At 48.1% G+C, this 17,647-nt stretch overlaps 1 protein-coding gene across 1 annotated transcript in view; it reads left to right on the top strand.

The window, feature by feature from the left end:
* LOC134351185 (sialic acid-binding Ig-like lectin 12) overlaps positions 1-17,647 on the top strand; it is an 80,769-nt gene that overhangs the window by 48,182 nt on the left and 14,940 nt on the right. Inside the window, exons 6-8 of the mRNA XM_063057296.1 lie at positions 4,183-4,539; positions 4,901-5,194; positions 7,129-7,249. Of these exons, the coding sequence (XP_062913366.1) occupies positions 4,183-4,539; positions 4,901-5,194; positions 7,129-7,249 (772 nt within the window). The remainder of the gene's footprint in view (positions 1-4,182; positions 4,540-4,900; positions 5,195-7,128; positions 7,250-17,647) is intronic.

Genomic DNA, 17,647 nt, shown 5'->3' with positions numbered 1-17,647 from the left:
CTGTCATGGGGGAGATAGTGACAGAATCCCACTATTGGAGAGGAGGTTCAGGGGGACTCCACACTGTCAGAGGGGAGATACTGAAAGACATCACACTGTCAGAGGGGAGATATTGGGAGAGTAACATGCTCTCAGAGGGGAGATACTGAGAGGGGTTCACACTGACAAAGGGGAGATAGTGATGGACGTCACACTGTCAGTGGGGAGAGAGTGAGGGACATCACACTGTCTGTGGGCTGGTACTGAGAGAAATCATACGTTCATGGGGGAGCTAATGAGAGATACCTACCATCCGAGGGGAATTGCAGGACGACACTACACTGTCAGAGAGGTGACACCACACTGTCGAGGGGAGATACTGAGGGACACAACAGGGTCTGAATGGAGATACTGAGAGACACAACACTGCCAGAGGGAGATACTGAGGGACATCACACTGTTGGACGGGTGATACTGAGGGAACATCATATTTTCAGAGGGGAGATACTGAGAGAAATTCACACTGTCAGACGAGATATCCTGAGGGAAATCACACACTCAGACAGGAGATACTGTGACTCACCAGACTGTATGAGGGGTAATACCGAGAATAACCACACTGTTAGAGGGGAGATACTGAGCGACAACAGACTGTCAGAGGGGCGATACTGAAAGTAAACCACACTGTCAGAGGGGAGATATGGAATGAGCACCACACTGTCAGAGGAGAGATACTGAGAGACACCACACTGTACAAGGGAAAATACTGAGAATAACCACAGTTAGTGGGGAGATACTGAGAGACAACAGACTGTCAGAGGGGAGATATGGAGAGAGCTCCACACTGTCAGAGGGGTTTTACTGAGACAATTCACTCAGTCAGAGGGGAGATAATGAGAGAGATCACAATGTGATGGGGATATACTGAGGGACAGCACTCTGTCAGATGGGAGCTACTGAGAGAGCACCACACTGTCAGAGAGGAGATACTGAGAGAAATCACACTGTCATCGGGGAGATAGTGACAGAATTCCACTGTCGGAGAGGAGGTACAGGGGGATCCATACTGTCAGAGGGGAGAATCTGAGAGAATTCACTCTGTCATATGGGTGATACTGTGAGAGCACCGCATTGTCAGAGGGGAGATATTGAGGCAAAACACATTGTCAGAGGGGAGATACAAAAGGAATACAACACTGTTAGAGAGGAGATGCTGAGAGACACCAGACTGTCAGAGGGGAGATACCGAGAGAGACCAACCTCTCAGAGGGGAGATACTGAGAGAGCATCAAACTGTCAGAGGGGACAGACTGAGCTAACATCACTCTGTCTGAGAGGAGATAGTGAGGGAATTTCAAACTGTCGGAGAAGAGAAACTGAGAGACACTACACTTTGAAAGGGGAGATGCTGAGGGACACCACACTGACAGAGGAGAGATACTGAGAGAAACCACACTGTTAGAGGGGAGATACTGAGGGACATCACACTGTCAGAGGGGAGATACCGAGAGACACCACTCTATCTTATGGGAGACACTGAGAGACATCACACTGTCAGAGGAGAGATAGTGAGTGAGCACCACACTGTCAGAGGGGAGATACTGAGAGAAATCACACTGTCATGGTGGAGGTAGTGAGAGAAACCCACTGTCGGAGGGGAGGTACAGGGGGCTCCACACTGTCAGAGGGGAGATATTGAGAGACACCAGACTATTAGAGAGGAGATACTGAGAGACACCAAACTGTCAGGGGCGACAGACTGAGCTAACATTACTCTGTCAGAGAGGAGATACTGAGGGAACATCAAACTGTCGGAGGGGAGAAACTGAGAGACACCACACTTTGAAAGTGGAGATACTGAGAGAAACCTCACTGTTAGAGGGGAGATGCAGAGAGACAACAGACTCTCATGGGGGAGATACTGAGGGACATCACACTGTCAGAGGGGAGATAATGAGGGAACATCACACTGTCAGAGGGGAGATATCAGGACAGCACCATACTCTCAGAGAGGAGATACTGAGAGAGGTTCACACTGACAACGGGGAGATAGTGAGGGTCATCACACTGTCAGAGGGGAGAACCTGAGAGAATTCAGTCTGTCAGAGGTGAGATAATGAGAGACATCACAATGTGATAAGGGAGATACTGAGGGACACCACTCTGTCAGAGGGGTGATACTGAGAGCACCAGACTGTTACAGGGGAGATACTGAGAGAAGTCACACTGTTATGGGAGAGATAGTGACAGAATCCCACTGTCGGAGAGGAGGTACAGGGGGACGCCACACTGTCAGAGGGGTGATACTGAGTGAGCATCACACTGTCAATGGGGAGGTACTGAAGGAACATCACACTGTCAGAGTGGAGATACTAAGGGACACCACAATGTCAGAGGGGAGACACTGAGAGACAACAGACTGTCAGAGGGGAGATACTGACGGTCATCAGACTGTCAGAGGGAATATACTGAGAGACACCACTCTATCAGATGGGAGACACTGAGAGACATCACACTGTCAAGGAGAGATAGTGAGAGAACTGTCAGAGGGGAGGTACTGAGAGAGATCACACTGTCACGGGGGAGAATCTGAGAGAATTCACTCTGTCAGAGGGGAGAATCTGAGAGAATTCACTCTGTCAGAGGTGAGATACTGAGAGACATCACAATATGCTAGGGGAGATAGTGAGGGTCACCACTCTGTCAGATGGCAGATGCTGAGAGAGCACCACACTGTCAGAAGAGAGATACTGAGAGACATCAAACTGTCAGAGGGGAGATTCTGAGGGACACCACACCGTCAGATCGGAGATACAGGGGGACACCACATTGTCTGAGGGGAGGTACTGAGAGAAACCACACTGTTAGATGGGAGATATAGAGGTACAACTGACTGTCAGAGGGGAGATACTGAGAGACATCACACTGTCAGAGGTTAGATACTGAGAGACACCAGACTGTCAGAGAGGAGATATCGGTTGAGCACCATACTGTCAGATAGGAAATACTGTGAGAGCACCACACTCTCAGAGGGGAGATACTAAGTGAAATCACACTGTCATTGGGGAGATAGTGAGAGAAACCCACCGTCAGTGGGGCGGTACAGGCGGACACCACACTGTCAGAGGGGTGATATTGAGTGACACCAGAGGGGAGATACTAAGGGACACTACACTGTCAGCGGGGAGATACTGAGGGACACCACAGGGTCTGAAGGGAGATACTCAGAGACACAACACTTTCAGACGGGGATACTGAGGGACATCACACTGTCGGACGGGTGATACTGAGGGTCACCATATTTTCAGAGGGGAGATACTGAGACAAATTCACACTGTCAGACGAGAAATACTGAGAGACATCACATTGTGAGAGGGGAGATACTGAGGGACACTACATTGTCAGAGGGGAGATACTGAAGGACACTGCACTGTCAGCAGGTGAATACTGAGGGACATCACACTGTGAGATGAGAGATACTGTGGGTCACCAGACTGTATGAGGGGAAATACTGAGAATAACCACTCTGTTAGAGGGGAGATACTGAAAGTAAACCACACTGTCAGAGGGGAGATACTGAGGTAAAATCACATTCTCTGAGGGAAGATACTGAGAGAATACTGCTCTCTCAGAGGAGAGATTCTGAGGGACATCACACTCTCAGGGGGGAGATACTGAGGGAAACCACATTGTCTGAGAGGAGATACTGAGAGAGCACCAAACCGTAAGAGGGGAGATACTGGGAGACATCACACTGTCAGTGTGGAGGTACTGAGGGAACACTACTCTCTCTGAGGGGAGATTCTGAGAGACATCACACTGTCAAAGGGGAGATTCTGAGGGTACACTGCTCTCTTAGAGGTGAGATTCTGAGGGAACACCACTCTGTTCTAGCGGGGGTTCTTCTAACCCAGTACTCAGGGACCTCAGAGTGAAGGCGTTTGGAGTGAGGGACAAATAGCCAGCCCTTCTTTCCGAATGATCCTTCCTACTACTCGTTACTCTGCTGCTCTGACACCACGATGCATCATTTGCTCTGCCTTTTGGACAGAGTAGCTACCCTTAGACCTGTGTCTCCAGCAGTGCAGCAATGTCTCATTAGTGACATAGGATGTGTCCACCTGAAATTTGGGATGAATCCATAGTGGGGACCTGAGGCTGGGGGAGAGAATCTGTATGATGTTCCTTGTCTCCTCTGTGCAGTGTCGGAAGAGTGGAGAGCTGACACTCCACAAGATGTGACGGCGCAGAGGGGTTTGTGTGCTCGGATTCCATGCCACTACAGTTATCCATTGCACGTGGACAATAAACCCTGGGATGGAATCTGGATGAAAGATGAATGTCTGACTCAAACGGTCACTTTCCACTCTAAGCATCAGAGTCGTGTGTCCCCGAGGTTTCATCGTCGGACCCGGCTGTCCGGAAAAATGAAAGATGGCGACTGTTCCCTGGTTATAGACAATATCATGCAGGAAGATGAAGGTTATTATTACTTCAAAATTGCATCTGAAAATGTGGATCGACATAGCTATCTACCCACAACACAGCTCCATGTTACTGGTGAGTGCCTAGTATAATTTTCCAGCAATTCAGGAAATATGATAAACTGCTGTAACGTCAGTCACACCTTCGTACAGATCATTACAAACCAGGCATGTCAAATATTAAATTGATACACCCCCTATTTTAAATGGTCATTGAAGGGTTAATGAACATTGTGTCCATCCTGCTGTGGATAGTGATTAATTAAACTAGGGCAGAATCCTGAGAGTCATGAACCTGTTCATCCAGCAGTATCAAAGGTGTTGAGAGTGAAAGTGCTTTGAGCAGAGGGAGAGAATCTGTCAGAATTGTTCCTCCAGCCCAGCAGTCATTTGCTACTTGTTATATTTATCTAAAAGGATCCATTTCTCTGTGTTAGATTTCACAGATAAGCCCTCGATATTCCCCGCTGAAATGGTTGCAGGAAAGCCAGTGAACATAAGCTGCACCTTCAACATCACGTGTGGTGGATCGACACCCAACTTCACCTGGATCACCCCCACAGATGTATTGGCGTTAAACTCCAGCAGTGTAACTGAGTGGGGTGACACTCTGACATATACAGCTGTTCTGACCCTCACCCCAGCGCTCAAACACCACGGGCAAAATCTCACCTGCAGAGTCAAATACCCACCTGTTTCATCAGAGCAGACAGTCACACTGACTGTGCGGTGTAAGTATGGGCGGGCATTCAGTGACATCTTAACATAACGCAGCAATTCCTCTGGACCACCTATCTGTTAGTGTAGTTCTTGCTCACCCAGAAAACACATCCCCCCATCAGTATTGCCCCCTCTAACAGTTCAAAGTTTACTAATGCTCTGCACACACTGTTCGGACACTACCTCAGAGCAGATTCTCTGCTTTGGCAATGCTACCTCGATTCTCGCATGTCCAGCTTTCTCTCCTCTGTGAGTGCAATGGTCCCTCACCACGATCCATCTAACCACGCAGCGCTCCCTCAGTGCGACCAGTGCTGCACTCTATTGGCACTGCCATTCTCACTGTGAAGCACTCCCTCAGTGCTACAGGGCTGTACTCTATGGCAGGGGTCCCCAACCTTTTTTGCATTATGGACCGGTTTCATATTGACAATATTCTTGCGGACCGGCCGACCGGAGGTGGGGGTGGGGTGGGTAGGGTTGCCAACGGACAAGAGTATCAGTCAAATACGTTGTTTACCTCATGAAAGACTACAATGACCATGAAGCCTTGCGCGGGCACCAGTGCACATGTGTGTACGTGCCGATTTTTTTCCCCTACAAATCGTTTTTGGCGATTCTGTTGGGTGGGGGGGGGTGTTAATCACGACCGGAATATGGGTGATAACTGGCTAATACACTCAATTTTGTTTCTAAAAGGGTTTATCTAACGAATTTAATATTAAACACACAGTGCATATTTCCCTCACATGAATATAGTGAGAAGTCAATTATCAGGGGAGGACAGGGGAGCTTGAAGTAAGTATTGAACGAACTTCCAGTAGAAGTGGTAGAGGCAGGTTTGATATTATCATTTAAAGAAAAATTAGACAGGTATATGGACAGGAAAGGAATGGAGGGTTATGGGCTGAGTGCAGGTCAGTGGGACTAGGTGAGAGTAGCGTTCTGCACGGACTAGCAGGGCAGAGATGGCCTGTTTCCATTCTGTAATTGTTATATGGTTATATAGGTCACTTATAAGTCAATAGCATCATGACATTTTAAGTAATGTTTGGAAATTAAATACACAGCACATATTTTCCCTGTATGAACATATAAAATCATTGCAACACACCAATATCGCTGAATCAGTGGGAGCCCTGGGCTTGTTTCCCTACAACGAGACCGTCCTACCGAGGGATGATGGGAGACAGCGATACTCAAACGGAGTTCCTTATGTCCAGTCTATTCCGCAATTTAGTTTTTGTTGCATTCATTGCAGAGATATGTTGGAAATGGAAGCAACGTTTTCAGTGCTTTCGTGGCTATCTCAGGATATTTAGCCTTGACTTTGATCCAGAATGCCGGCAGAGATGTTATGTCAAACATACTTTTCAGCCCATCGTCATTTGCAAGCTCGAGGAGTTAATCTCCTTCCCGCGCTGACATGGATGATGCATAGGTAATGACCTCGCTCAACAGTGAGCATGACAGGGAATAAGGAAAGGTGCAGCTGACTCCTATCACCAAATCATATTGTTTCCTCGCGGCCCAGTAGCACATACTTTGCGGCCCGGTACCAATCCGCGGCCCGGTGGTTGGGGACAGCTGCTCTCTGGTACTGCCACTCCCACAGTGCTGCACTCTATTGGTATTATCAGTCCTACTGTGCAGCATTCCCTCAGTGCTACAATGTTGTACTCTATTGGTACTGTCACTCCCACTGTGCATCTTTCCCTCAGGGCTACAACGTTGTACTCTATTGGTACTGCCACTCCCACCATGCAGCACTCCCTCAGTGCTGCCCCTTCACATCATGTAGCAGTCTCTGGGCACCACTCGTCCCACTGCAGCACTTCCTTGGCACTGGCCCTCACATAGTGCGGAATTCCTTCAACACAGCACATTTGATCCACAAGGATATTGCTACAAGTAATTGTCCTCTCGTTCTTGGCTCCTCCAACAGTGGAGCTCTCATTGCAGGAAATGCTGATCGTCTCACTGGCTGCTGCAGCAGGAGTTGTAGCCCTGATCATCTTGGTGACTCTGACTTGGTTCGTTCTTCAGTCCCGATGTAGAACTAACAGGTGAGTGTTTGAAAAATCGGAAAACAATAAGTATCCCCATTTACTAGATCTCCTGTGTCGAAGACCATCTTTTCTCCTCAATCCCAGCTTCTGAGCAATCACCTGAATATTATTGCTCTGCCATTGGTAGCAATGACTTCAGTCTGTGTTCAGAGATCCGGAATTCCTCTTCTGATAGCCTCTCACTAGCTCCATACAGCACTACCCCACACACTACTAAACATCCCCCCGGAGTATATAGTTGAGTATATCTGTTAAATACTCTGACATTCCACACAGCTCACACTTTTGCAGCATGGCACTATAGACCCCAGGCTCCATCACAAAGAGTGGGAGCCAAGCTCCTGTGATCCCTATAAAACACTGGGACATGGTACCCATGTTCAATATAACACACTGGGGCCAACGGCCTTTGATCCTTATAACACACTGGGGCCTCATTTCAGGGTTTCCTATAACACAGTGTTCGATGATTCCTACAGCACACTGGGACGTGGTTCTGTGATCTATATAACACACGGGTAACGTTCCCTTGATCCTAATAACACACGGGTAACGTTCCCTTGATCCTAATAACACACGGGTAACGTTCCCTTGATCCTAATAACACACGGGTAACGTTCCCTTGATCCTAATAACACATGGGTAACGTTCCCTTGATCCTAATAACACACTAGGCCCCCACTCCCATGATCACTAAAACATACTTGGCCCTCGTTCTTACAATGCACTGGGAAGTGTTTCTCATGATCCCTGTAACACAATGGGTGCCACTTCCATAATATACTGGGGCTCTGCCCTTGTGAACCCTGTAACACACTGTGGCCCCACTCCCGTGATCTCTATAACACACTGGGACCCCGTTCCTGTGATTCCTGTAACACACTGGCGCCCCATTCCGAATCTCTCCATAACATACTGGGGCCCCATTTACGATATCTCTATAACACACCAGGGCTTCACTTCTGTGAACCCTGTAACACATTGGGGCCCTGTTCCTGTGATTCCAGTAACACACTGGGGCGCCATTTCAGATATCTTTGTAACACACTGGGGAACTGTTCCACTGATCCCTGTAACACACTGGGGCCCCATTCCTGTGATTCCTGTAACACACTGGGGCCCTGTTCCTGTGATCCCTGTAACACACTGGGGCCCTGTTATTGTGATCCTTGCAACACGCTGGGGCGCCATTTCAGATATCTCTGTAACACACTGGGGAACCGATACTATGATCCCTGTAACACACTGTGGCCCCATTCCTGTGATCCCTGTAACACACTGTGGCCCCATTCCTGTGATCCCTGTAACACACTGGGGCCCTGTTCCTGTGATCGTTGCAACACGCTGGGGCGCCATTTCAGATATCTCTGTAACACACTGGGGAGCCATTCCTTTGATCCCTGTAACACACTGGGGCCCCTGTTCCTGTGATTCCTGTAACACACTGTGGCCCCATTCCTGTGATCTCTGTGTTACATACCCCGTAACTGGGTTGCCAAACCAGCAGAAATGGACCACTTAGTTGGAGTCTGGAACTAAGAAAGTTTTATTAAAGAAATAAGTAACACAGTACTCTAAACATAAGGATGTAAATGCAACGGGTTAGCAATGATAAAACACACATGTACACAGAACTAGGATAATAGGAATCGATCAAGCTCTATCACAGTCTAGGGGCAAAATGATCAGTCTCAAGTGACGCAGAGTTCAGTTCAGTTTAGTATAGTTCGCAGCAATCGCTATTGTGCCATTGGAGAGAGAATATGCAAATCGGATTCAGACAGACCTTTGTTCTTCGCAGTTAGCTTTCGGCGCGAGCCCTTTTTATATCTTCTGGGGTCACCAACTGTGACCCCTCCGTTCCGGATATGATCGTTCTTCTACGGGAACCCGGCACCCAGGCAAGGGCAGACACACACACCAGGTTCCCGCCAATCGTACCCTTTTCACCCCGTGCGTCTATGGTCGGTCCCGTGACCAGAACTCCAAAACCCCCACCAACTTGTGGGGGGGCACACCGCACTTCCAGGGTCTCATTATCTCGTGGTGTCCTTGCCTTAGCGAACCTGTTCCTTTTATCCCCCTGCTGGGGTATCGCCTGTCCATCAAACTTCAAACAGTTCAGGTTCAAAGCAACCGGTCTGACAATACTCGGAACTGTGTCTCTTTTCATTAATCTCTCTCGTCTCTCATTAACATTTGGAATGTTTCTCACTTTGTCTCTCTTATCAGCATCAATCTTCTGATAACTTGGTCTTTTGTCACATCTGTAACACACTGGGGCGCCATTTCAGATATCTCTATAACACACAGGGGTTCTTTTGCCCGCTACTATCATCTGATTTGAGTTAATTAAAATGGTTTCCTTCTGATTCTTGTTTAAATAGATTTCAGTTGGCGGATTGATGTTTTTCTTTTATGGAAGCTTGTATGGCGTATAGCTCCCAATGCGGTTTTTTTTTCAGGTTTTTTTGTTAGCTGGGTTTTTATGTTTTAGTTAGTAGGGGTTCTTTTTTCCTTCTTTCCTTTTTCCAAAAAATTGTTTTAACACTTTATTTTTTCTTATTATTACTGATATATTGTTTAGCTTTGCTAATCAGTTATTTGGTAATTTAATTCTTCAATAATAATTAATGAAAAAGATTTAAAAATGAACACACTGTTCCTGTGATCCTTGCAACACACTGGGGCACTATTTCAGATATCTCTGTAGCATACCGGGGAACTGTTACTATGATCCCTGTAACACACTGGGGCCCTGTTCCTATGATCCCTATAACACACTGGGGCCCTGCTTCTGTGACCCTTGCAACACACTGAGGCGCTATTTCAGATATCTCTGTATCACACTGGGGAAACATTCCTATCATCCTTGTAACACACTGGGGCCCCGTTCCTGTGATCCCTGTAACACGTTGGGGCTCCAGTTCCTGTGATCCCTATCACACACTGGGGCAGCTGTTCCCATGATCTCTGTAACACACAGGGGCCTGATTCCCGATATCTCTATAACACACTGTGGCCCCATTTCCGAGAACCCTGTAACACACTGGGGTGCCATTTCCGATATCTCTCTAACACACTGGGTCTCCATTCCTGTGATTACAGTAACACACTTCGGCCTCGATCCTGTGATTCCTGTAACACACTGGGGCCCCATTCCCATGATCTCTATAACACAGTGGGGCCCCATTCCCGTGATTACAGTAACACACTGGAGCTGTGTTTCTGTGATTCCTGTAACACACTGGGGCCCCATTCCCATGATCTCTATAACACAGTGGGGCCCCATTCCCGTGATTACAGTAACACACTGGAGCTGTGTTTCTGTGATTCCTGTAACACACTGGGGCCCCATTCCTGTGATCCTTGTAACACACTGGGGCCCCTGTTCCTGTGATTCCTGTAACACTCTCGGACCCCGTTCTTGTGTTCCCTGTAACATACTAGGATGCTATTTCCATTATCTATATAACACACTGGGGCTCTGCTCTTGTGAACCCTGTAACGCACTGTGGCCCATTTCCGATATATCTATAACACACTGGGGCACCATTCCTGTAATTCCTGTAACACAGTGGAGGCCCTGTTTGTGTGATCCCTATCACACACTGGAGCCTTTGTTCCTGTGATCCCTGTAATACACTGGGCCCCGTTCCTATGATCACTGTAACACACTGGGGGCTCTGTTCCTGTGATCCCTATAACACACAGGGGGCACCATTTCCGATACCTCTATAACACACTTGGGCTCCGGTCCTGTTAACCCTGTAATACACCGGGACCCCATTCCTTTGATCCCTGTAAGACACTGGGGCACCATTTCCGATATCTCTGTAACACACTGGGGCCTGTTCCCATGATCCCTGTAACACACTGGGACCCGTGTTCCTGTGATTCCCGTAACACACTGGGGTGACTGTGATATCGCTATATCACACTGTGATATCTCTATAACACACTGTGGCCGCATTTCCGCTATTTCTAGAATACACTGGGGCTCCGCTCCTGTGATCCCTGTAACACACTGGGGCCTTATTCCCATGATCTCTATAACCATTGGGACCCCATTCCCGTGATCTCTATAACATACTGGGGCCCCATTCCTGTGATTACAGTAACATACTGGGGCCCCGTTCCTGTGATTACAGTAACACACTGGGGCCCCATTCCAATGATCTCTATAACCACTGGGACGCCATTCCAGTGTCCCTGTAACACACTAGGCCCTGATTCCTGTGTCCCAATAACACACTGGGCCCTGACTCCCATGTCCCAATGACACACTGGGCCCTGATTCCTGTGTGCCTATAGCACACTGGGTTCTGATTCCCATCATCTCAATAACACACTGGACCTTGATTCCCATGTTCCCTATACCACACTGGGCCCTGATTCCTGTATCCCTATAACACACTGGGCCCTGATTCCCGTGTTCCCTATAACACACTGGTCCCTGATTCCTGCATGCCAGTAACACACTGGTCCCTGATTCCCATGATCCTTCTAAAACACGAGGCCCTGATTCCCGTGTCCCTATAACGCAGTGGGCTCTGATTCCCATCTTCCCTATAACACACTGGGCCCTAATTCCTGTGTCCCAATAAAACACTGGGTCCTGATATTCATGATCCCTATAACACACTGGTCCCTGATTCCCACGTGCCAATAACACACTGGTCCCTGATTCCCATGATCCTTCTAAAACACGAGGCCCTGATTCCCTTGTCCCTATAACACACTGGACCCTGATTCCCATGATCCCTATAACACATTAGGCTCTGATTCCCGTGCTCCCTATAACACACTGGGCTCTGATTCCCATTATCCCTATAACACACTAGGCCCTGATTCCCGTGTCCCTATAACACACTAGGCCCTGATTCCCGTGTCCCGATAACACACTAGGCTCTGATTCCCGTGCTCCCTATAACACACTGGGCTCCGATTCCCATGATCCCTATAACACACTAGGCCCTGACTCCAGTGTCCCTATAACACACTAGGCCCTGATTCCCGTGTCCCTATAACACACTAGGCTCTGATTCCCGTGCTCCCTATAACACACTGGGCTCCGATTCCCATGATCCCTATAACACACTAGGCCCTGATTCCCGTGTCCCTATAACACACTGGGCCCTGATTTCCATGTGCCGTGTAACACACTGGGCCCTGATTCCTGTGTGCCTATAACACACTGGTCCCTGATTCCCATGATCCTTCTAAAACACGAGGCCCTGATTCCCTTGTCCCTATAACACACTGGACCCTGATTCCCATGATCCCTATAACACACTAGGCCCTGATTCCCGTGTCCCTATAACACACTAGGCCCTGATTCCCGTGTCCCTATAACACACTAGGCTCTGATTCCCGTGCTCCCTATAACACACTGGGCTCCGATTCCCATGATCCCTATAACACACTAGGACCTGACTCCCGTGTCCCTATAACACACTAGGCCCTGATTCCCGTGTCCCTATAACACACTAGGCCCTGATTCCCGTGTCCCTATAACACACTAGGCTCTGATTCCCGTGCTCCCTATAACACACTGGGCTCCGATTCCCATGATCCCTATAACACACTAGGCCCTGATTCCCGTGTCCCTATAACACACTGGGCCCTGATTTCCATGTGCCGTGTAACACACTGGGCCCTGATTCCTGTGTGCCTATAACACACTGGACCCCGATTCCCATGTCCCTATAACACACTAGGCCCTGATTCCCATTATCCCTATAACACACTGGGCCCTGACTCCCGTGTGCCCTATAACACACTGGACCCTGATTCCCATGATCCTTATAACACACTGGTCCCTGATTCCCATGATCCCTATAACACACTGGGCCCTGATTCCCACATGCCTCTAAACACATTGGGCCCTAATTCCTATGTCCATATAACACACTGGGCTCCGATTCCTGTGATCCTTATAACACACTGGGCCCTGATTCCCATGTGCCTATAGCACACTGGCCCTGATTCCTATGTCCCAATAACACACTGGGCCCTGATTCCCGTGTCCCTATAACACACTGGACCCTGATTCCCATGATCCCCATAACATACCTGGCCCTATTCCTGCGTGCCTATAACACACCTGGCCCTGATTCCCATGTTCACTATAACACACTGTGCCCTGATTGCCATGATCCCTATAACACACTGGGCTCTGATTCCCATGATCCCTATAACACACTAGGCCCTGATTCCCGTGTCCTTATAACACACTGGGCCTGATACCCGTGTCCCTATAACACACTAGGCCCTGATTCCCCTGTTCCCTATAACACACTGGGCCCTGATTCCCATTATCCCTATAACACACTGGGCCCTGATTCCCGTGTGCCCTGTAACACACTGGACCCTGATTCCCATGATCCCTATAACACACTGGACCCTGATTCCCATGATCCCTATAACACACTGGTCCCTGATTCCCATGATCCCTATAACACACTGGGCCCTGATTCCCACATGCCTCTAACACATTGGGCCCTAATTCCCATGTCCCTATAACACACTGGGCTCCGATTCCCGTGATCCTTATAACACACTGGGCCCTGATTCCCATGTGCTTATAGCACACTGGCCCTGATTCCTGTGTCCCAATAACACACTGAGCCCTGATTCCCGTGTCCCTATAACACACTGGGCCCTGATTCCCGTGTCCCTATAACACACTGGCCCCTGATTTCTGCATGCCAATAACATACTGGGTCCTGATTCCCGTGTCCCTATAACACACTGGGCCCTGATTCCCATGATCGCTACAATACACTGGTCCCTGATTCCCGCATGCCAATAACACACTGATCCCTGATTCCCATGATCCCTATAACACACTGGTCACTGAATCCTGTGTCCCTATAACACACTAGGCCCTGATTCCCGTGTCCCTATAACACACTGGGCCCTGATACCCGCGTCCCTATAACACACTGGGCCCTGATTCCCGTGTGCCCTGTAACACACTACGCTCTGATTCCCGTGTCCCTATAACACACTGGGCCCTGATTCCCGTGTGCCCTGTAACACACTGGACCCTGATTCCCATGTGCCTATAACACACTGGACCCTGATTCCCATGATCCCTATAACACACTGGGCCCTAATTCCCGTGTGCCCTATAACACACTGGACCCTGATTCCCATGATCCCTATAACACACTGGTCCCTGATTCCCATGATCCCTATAACACACTGGGCCCCAATTCCCACATGCCTCTAACACATTGGGCCTTAATTCCTATGTCCCTATAACACACTGGGCTCCGATTCCCGCGATCCTTATAACACACTGGGCCCTGATTCCCATGTGCCTATAGCACACTGGCCCTGATTCCTGTGTCCCAATAACACACTGGGCCCTGATTCCCGTGTCCCTATAACACACTGGACCCTGATTCCCATGATCCCCATAACATACCTGGCCCTATTCCTGCGTGCCTATAACACACCTGGCCCTGATTCCCATGTTCACTATAACACACTGTGCCCTGATTGCCATGATCCCTATAACACACTGGGCTCTGATTCCCATGATCCCTATAACACACTAGGCCCTGATTCCCGTGTCCCTATAACACACTAGCCTCTGATTCCCGTGTCCCTATAACACACTGGGCTCTGATTCCCATGATCCCTATGACACACTACGCCCTGATTCCTGTGTCCCTATAACACACTGGACCCTGATTCCCATGATCCCCATAACATACCTGGCCCTATTCCTGTGTGCCTATAACACAATAGGCCCTGATTCCCGTGTGCCAATAACACACTAGGCCCTGATACCAGCGTGCCTATAACACACTAGGCCCTAATTCCCGTGTCCCTATAACTCACTGGACCCTGATTCCCGTGTGCCAATAACACACTAGGCCCTGATACCAGCGTGCCTATAACACTCTAGGCCCTGATTCCTGTGTCCCAATAACACACTAGGCCCTGATACCAGCGTGCCTATAACACACTAGGCCCTAATTCCCGTGTCCCTATAACTCACTGGACCCTGATTCCCGTGTGCCAATAACACACTAGGCCCTGATACCAGCGTGCCTATAACACACTAGGCCCTAATTCCCGTGTGCCTATAACTCACTGGACCCTGATTCCTGTGTGCCTATAACACACTAGGCCCTAATTCCCGTGTCCCTATAACTCACTGGACCCTGATTCCAGCGTGCCTATAACACTCTAGGCCCTGATTCCTGTGTCCCTATAACTCACTGGACCCGGATTCCTGTGTGCTTATAACACACTGGGCCCAGTGAAATTGGTGTTGATGTTGAAAAAGGAAGTGTTGGTTATCTTACCTTCGAGAACAGCAATCAACTATGAGTTAGTCTGAGCATTGGTAAGTAGACTTTAATCCCTGTGAGTGCTAGATGAACAATTTCTGGGAGTTGTAATGAGGAAAGGACATACGCCTCTGCATATGTAGTTGAACAGATGGACCTTGGTGTACAGGTCCATACTAAACCAAATTAGCAAACTCATGAATGACAGCATCATCGGGGGCAGAGTGGGCAGTGAGGAAGGCTATCAAAGCTTGCAGCAGGATTTGAACCAACTGGAAAAATGGGCTGAAAAATGGCAGATGGAATTTAATACAGACACGTGTGAGGTGTACTTCAGGAGGACCAAATGGGGTAGGACATACACAGAGTTTAGTAGTAGATTATGGAAATGTAGATCTATAATTTCCTGAAAGTGGCCTCACAAATAGACAGGGTCATAAAAAGAGTATTAAGCATATTGGCATTCATAAATCAAAGAATTGAGTACAGACATTGAGCTGTTATGGTGGAAGTTGTGTAAAACTCCAAACAGCAGCCCTAGATGAACAATGACACCCACAATCTGCTGAGAGTCAGATCAGAGGCATTAATGTGAAGAAAGGTGCATGATGTCTAGGTATAATCTTTGGAAAGCCATCTCATGGGTAAAGTGGCAATTCCAGACTAAACTTCCATCAATGAATGATACTTGATACCTGTGACAGAGCTTGAATGCTGTCACACCTTGCACAGTGAAATCAAGCAGAGCTTCACTTCCAGATAAGCTGAATGCATTCAGTGTCCCCTTTGACTGTCAGAACATGAAGGAACCTTCAGGAACCGCCCCTTGCATCCCCCGCCCCATGAGGTCAACATGAGACCATCCTTCAGAAGGGTGAACCCACAGAAAGTATCCATCAGATTGGCTAGCTGGCCGAGTACTAACATCCTGTTCTTATCAACCACCTGGAGTGTTCACTGAGATCTTTAACCTCTTTCTTCAGCAGTCTGAGGTATGCAGGCTTCGATTATACCAGTGCCTAAGAAAAAGGTCATAAATCGCCAAAATTATTATCGTCCAGTAGCACTTACATCCACAGTGATTAAGTGTTTTGAGAGATCGGTGATGAAACATATTAACTCCTGCCTGAGAAGAGACTTGCATTCACTCCCTACTGGCACAACAGGCCCACAGCAGATGCTATTTCATTGGTTCCTCACTTAACTATGGAAAATCTGGAGAGCAAAGATGCCTACATCAGGATGCTCTTTATCGACTACAACTTGGCATTCAATCCCAACTTGGTATCTTCCCCTCAAAACTAATCAAAAATCTCCAAGCCCTTGGCCTCAATTGTTGGGAAATTGCTGGAAAAAATTCTCAGGGATATGATATATGAGCATTTGGAAACCCATGGCCTAATTAGGGAGAGCAACATGGCTTTGTGCGGGGCAGGTTGTGTCTTACCAACTTGATTGAATTTTTTGACAAGGTGACGAGAGAGCTTTATGAAGTAGGGCAATGGATGTTGTCTACATGAAATTTAGCAAGGCATTTACCAAAGTCCCTCATGGGAGGCTAATCCAGAAGATTAAGATGCGTGTGGTCAGCGGTGAATTGGCTGTTTGGATTCAGAACTGGCTCGCACATAGAACACAGAGGGTTGAAGTTGAAGGGAATTACTCGAGCTGGAGATCTGTGATTGGTGGTGTTCCGCAGGGATCTGTACTGGGACCTCTGCTGTTTGCGATGTATATAAATGACCTGGATGAAAATGTAGATGGGTGGGTTAGTAAGTTTTCTGATGATACCAACATTAGTGGAGTTGTGGACAGTGTAAAAGACTTGACAAAGAATACAGCGCGATATAGATCAGTTGCAGAAATGGGTAGAGAAATAACAGATGAAGTTTTACCCAAATAAATGTGAGGTGTTGCACCTTGCTAGTACAATTGTAAGGAGCCAGTATACTGTTAAGGGCAAGATCCTTCTCAGTGTTGCTAAGCAGAGAGATCTTGGAATCCAAGCTCATAACTCCTTAAAAGTGGCTACACAGGTCTATATGATGGCTAAGAAGGCTTATGGAATGCTTGCTTTTATTAGTCG

Source organism: Mobula hypostoma, chromosome 8, assembly GCF_963921235.1.
Source record: "Mobula hypostoma chromosome 8, sMobHyp1.1, whole genome shotgun sequence".
Lineage (NCBI taxonomy): Eukaryota > Metazoa > Chordata > Chondrichthyes > Myliobatiformes > Myliobatidae > Mobula > Mobula hypostoma.
This window is presented reverse-complemented; position numbering and strand designations above follow the sequence as displayed.